Genomic DNA, 3,703 nt, shown 5'->3' with positions numbered 1-3,703 from the left:
ATACGGAGATATTAATCGCCATATTGTAGTAAAAAATATTGGGTGAAAAAAAAAACTTGAATGGATTTGTAAGTTAACCCTAGTTAATGACCAAAGAGTCATCTTTTTTTCTAGAATTATTTGTCTGTTTTTAAGTTGGGTACGAAATCTTAAAATCTGTATACAAACATAAGTCATATTTTGACATCTGCCAAGAAGTGTATTCCGTCTGTGAACTGAAAGATTAAAGTTAGGGATTAAGTTAAAGAAGGGGGGATCTTGAATTTGGATTTATGGAAACCGGATTACTCGGAGAATACTTAGTTACTGTACGTCAACCTAGAAGCTCCTGTACTCTCTTATTTGTGTAGGATTAAATCCTCAATAGCCTCGACCTCAGGTCTCCATATTTTGCTATAAAAGAAATTATCTGAATAAGAAATAAGCAGTCTTTTCGCTAAAAGACGCCTATTGCTACGCGCATAGTTTCCAAAGTTAGTATTTGCGCTTGAAAGAACATACGGTAAAAACGATTATCGACGTGAATTCGATAAACGATGTTTGTTTTGCTGTAACAAATAACGTCTAACACAAAGTTGCGAAATAACTACGTTTTACGAAGTCGGCTAGCTTTTAAGATTATTAGCCAGACGTACGAATGAACACGAGCCAAAAATAAACACAAACATTACGTGTCCTATTGTTTCAAATAGCTAAAATTTTGTTTCGATTTAAATACAAAATAAAAATTTTATCTCAAAAATACCGAAGTTACAAATGATATTAAAGCGAAACTGATAATAAACTGACGGAGATAAGGCTTAACAAAAGGCAGTTCTTCATAAACAGAGAAGAAAAATCTGGCATGACAAACTTGTTCTCTAGTAAACCAATCAAAACAAGGACAAAACCGGCCAAATAATTGTAAAGATTTTGGATCTCTTATACCGACTAAATAAAATGTATATTGAAGAAAAATTAGTTTAGTTTAGGTTTAGGTTTAGGTTAGGTTAGGTTAGATTTAGGTTAGGTTAAATTTAGGTTAGGTTAGGTTTAGTTTAGGTTAGGTTAGTTAGGTTTAGGTAAGGTTGGGTTTCGGTTAGGTTAGCCTTAGGTAAGGTTACGTTTAGGTTAGGTTAGGCTTAGGTTAGGTTAGGTTAGATTTAGATTAGGTTAAATTTAGATTAGGTTAGGTTTAGGTTAGGTTAGGTTTAGGTTAGGTTTATGTTAGGGTTAGGTTAGGTTTAGGTTAGGTTAGATTTAGGTTAGGTTAAATTTAGGTTAGGTTAGGTTAGGTTTAGGTTAGGTTAGGTTAGATTTAGGTTAGGTTAAATTTAGATTAGGTTAGGTTTAGGTTAGGTTAGGTTAGGTTAGGTTTATGTTAGGTTTAGGTTAGGTTAGGTTTAAGTTAGGTTAGTTTTGATTAGGTTTAGGTTAGGTTAGGTTAGTTTAGGTTAGACGGAGCCAAAAGAATGTAAACGAAAAATACCATCAATATTGCAGTAAGGCCTAGTGGTGAATGCTGAGGACTTCTTTGTACATTACATGGAAAAGTATTGATTACACACTCTCATTGGGGGAAGGGGGGGAATTCAATTCTTTATACATTGTTTTACTGTCAAAAAGCATATAATTACTGAGTACTATTTAATATAGATCCAAGGGATAGAATAAAGGAGAGAAAATACTGTAATTTCAGGGTTAAATGATGCGATACCGAAACTTTAACGTTATAAGCTTTATTTCATTGTATTACTAACTACAAGATCCAATTTATCAATCCTGTTGCAACACTTGATCTCGTTGTTGTCTTCCTCTAGTCTGTAACACTTGATCACATTGTTGTCTTCCTACAGTCTGTAACATGTGATCATCTTGTTGTCTTCCTACAGTGTGTAACACTTGATCACATTGTTGTCTTCCTACAGTCTGTAACATGTGATCATCTTGTTGTCTTCCTACAGTCTGTAACACTTGATCTCGTTGTTGTCTTCCTACAGTCTGTAACACTTGATTACATTGTTGTCTTCCTATAGTCTGTAACATGTGATCATCTTGTTGTCTTCCTACAGTCTGTAACACTTGATCACATTGTTGTCTTCCTCCAGTCTGTAACATGTGATCATCTTGTTGTCTTCCTCCAGTCTGTAACACTTGATCACATTGTTGTCTTCCTCCAGTCTGTAACATATGATCATCTTGTTGTCTTCCTACAGTCTGTAACTTTTGATCACATTGTTGTCTTCCTCCAGTCTGTAACATATGATCATCTTATTGTCTTCCTCCAGTCTGCAACACTTGATCACATTGTTGTCTTCCTCCAGTCTGTAACATTTGATCACATTGTTGTATTCCTCCAGTCTGTAACATTTGATCACATTGTTGTCTTCCTCCAGTCTGTAACATGTGATCATCTTGTTGTCTTCCTCCAGTCTGCCCTGACTCTTCCCTTCATGTTTTTTCTCGCGTGTGATCGGGATGTCAGCCAGTTTCGAAAGTGTGGCCGTTTTTGTAACTTCCATAACCGTTATTATTGACCTAATGTTAACAATCAAGGTTCCACAGTATTGACCAGAGTATCGTGCATGGCAGTATTCACAATGAATTAACGATTCTTGGAAAGTGAAACAGCTGGGTTTCAGTTTGGAGCTTTAAAAAATATTAACGCAGATACAGCTCTTTTTCCTAGATTCTATAAAGCCCGGGTTTCAACTACGAACAATCACTTTAGAAGAAAAAGCTTACCTGGTTGTTTTCGGTAGCGCAAGTCGTAAGACCCGACTGTGGTAGGCTGTTATTTGGAAGATATGATTATAAGAAAACCTCACGTCTCGTATAACGTGCTGAAGAAGATAAGTTATCGAAACGTTAGTGAAGCTACGTAGTGAACAAGTGACCGAAACGTTGCTGAAGCTATATAGTTAACAGGTAACAGAAACTGTATTGAAACTATTTAATGAACAGGGATCGAAACGGTGCTGAAGATAAGTGACCCAAACAACCAAAATGCCCACCGTTTCGGTCACTTGTTCACTACCCCTGAAGATAAGTGATCCAAACAACCAAAATGCTGGGTAGTGAACAAGTGACCGAAACGGTGCTGAGGCTATGTAGTGAACAGGTAACAGAAACGATAGTGAAGCTATATAATGAACAAGCAGCCGAAACGGTATTAATGCTATATAGTTAACAGGTCAATAGCGATCGATATGTAATGAACGGGTGGCCGAAACGATAGTGAAGCCATGTAGTGAACGGGTGGCCGAAACGGTCCTGAATCAGAGTAGCCAACAAGTAATCTCAAAACGCACGTGCCAAATCAGACAACACTTCGGCATGTTATGTTTCTATCTATTCCGTTAAACCTTTGTTGAATATATTCAACAAATCGTTTAATTACACGTTTTACGTCTACAACGTCATCATTATAACCCATCTTTCAACATAATATTATAGAAATTCAATTAAGTTTTTACAATCAACAAGTTAAACAGTAGCAACGTCTGCGGACTTACAACGCCAGAAACCGGGTTTCGATAACCCATTATGTAGCTTTGTGCTTGACTTCAAACAAACAGAGCCCGGCATGGCCAGGTGGTTAGGGCGCTCGACTCGCAATCTGAGGGTCGCGGGTTCGAATCCCCGTCTCGCTCGCCCTTTCAGCCGTGGGGGCGTTATAATGTGACGGTCAATCCTACTATTCGTTGGTAAAAGGGTAGCCCAA

The 3,703-nt window shown here is 37.3% G+C and overlaps 1 protein-coding gene across 1 annotated transcript; it reads right to left on the bottom strand.

The window, feature by feature from the left end:
• Positions 1-1,755: 1,755 nt before the first annotated feature.
• LOC106475243 lies at positions 1,756-2,241 on the bottom strand. The gene has a single exon (XM_013935944.1). The coding sequence runs from the start codon at positions 2,239-2,241 to the stop codon at positions 1,756-1,758; it is 486 nt and encodes a 161-aa protein (XP_013791398.1).
• Positions 2,242-3,703: the final 1,462 nt, after the last annotated feature.

Source organism: Limulus polyphemus, unplaced genomic scaffold, assembly GCF_000517525.1.
Source record: "Limulus polyphemus unplaced genomic scaffold, Limulus_polyphemus-2.1.2 Scaffold8283, whole genome shotgun sequence".
Taxonomy (NCBI): Eukaryota; Metazoa; Arthropoda; class Merostomata; order Xiphosura; family Limulidae; genus Limulus; species Limulus polyphemus.
This window is presented reverse-complemented; position numbering and strand designations above follow the sequence as displayed.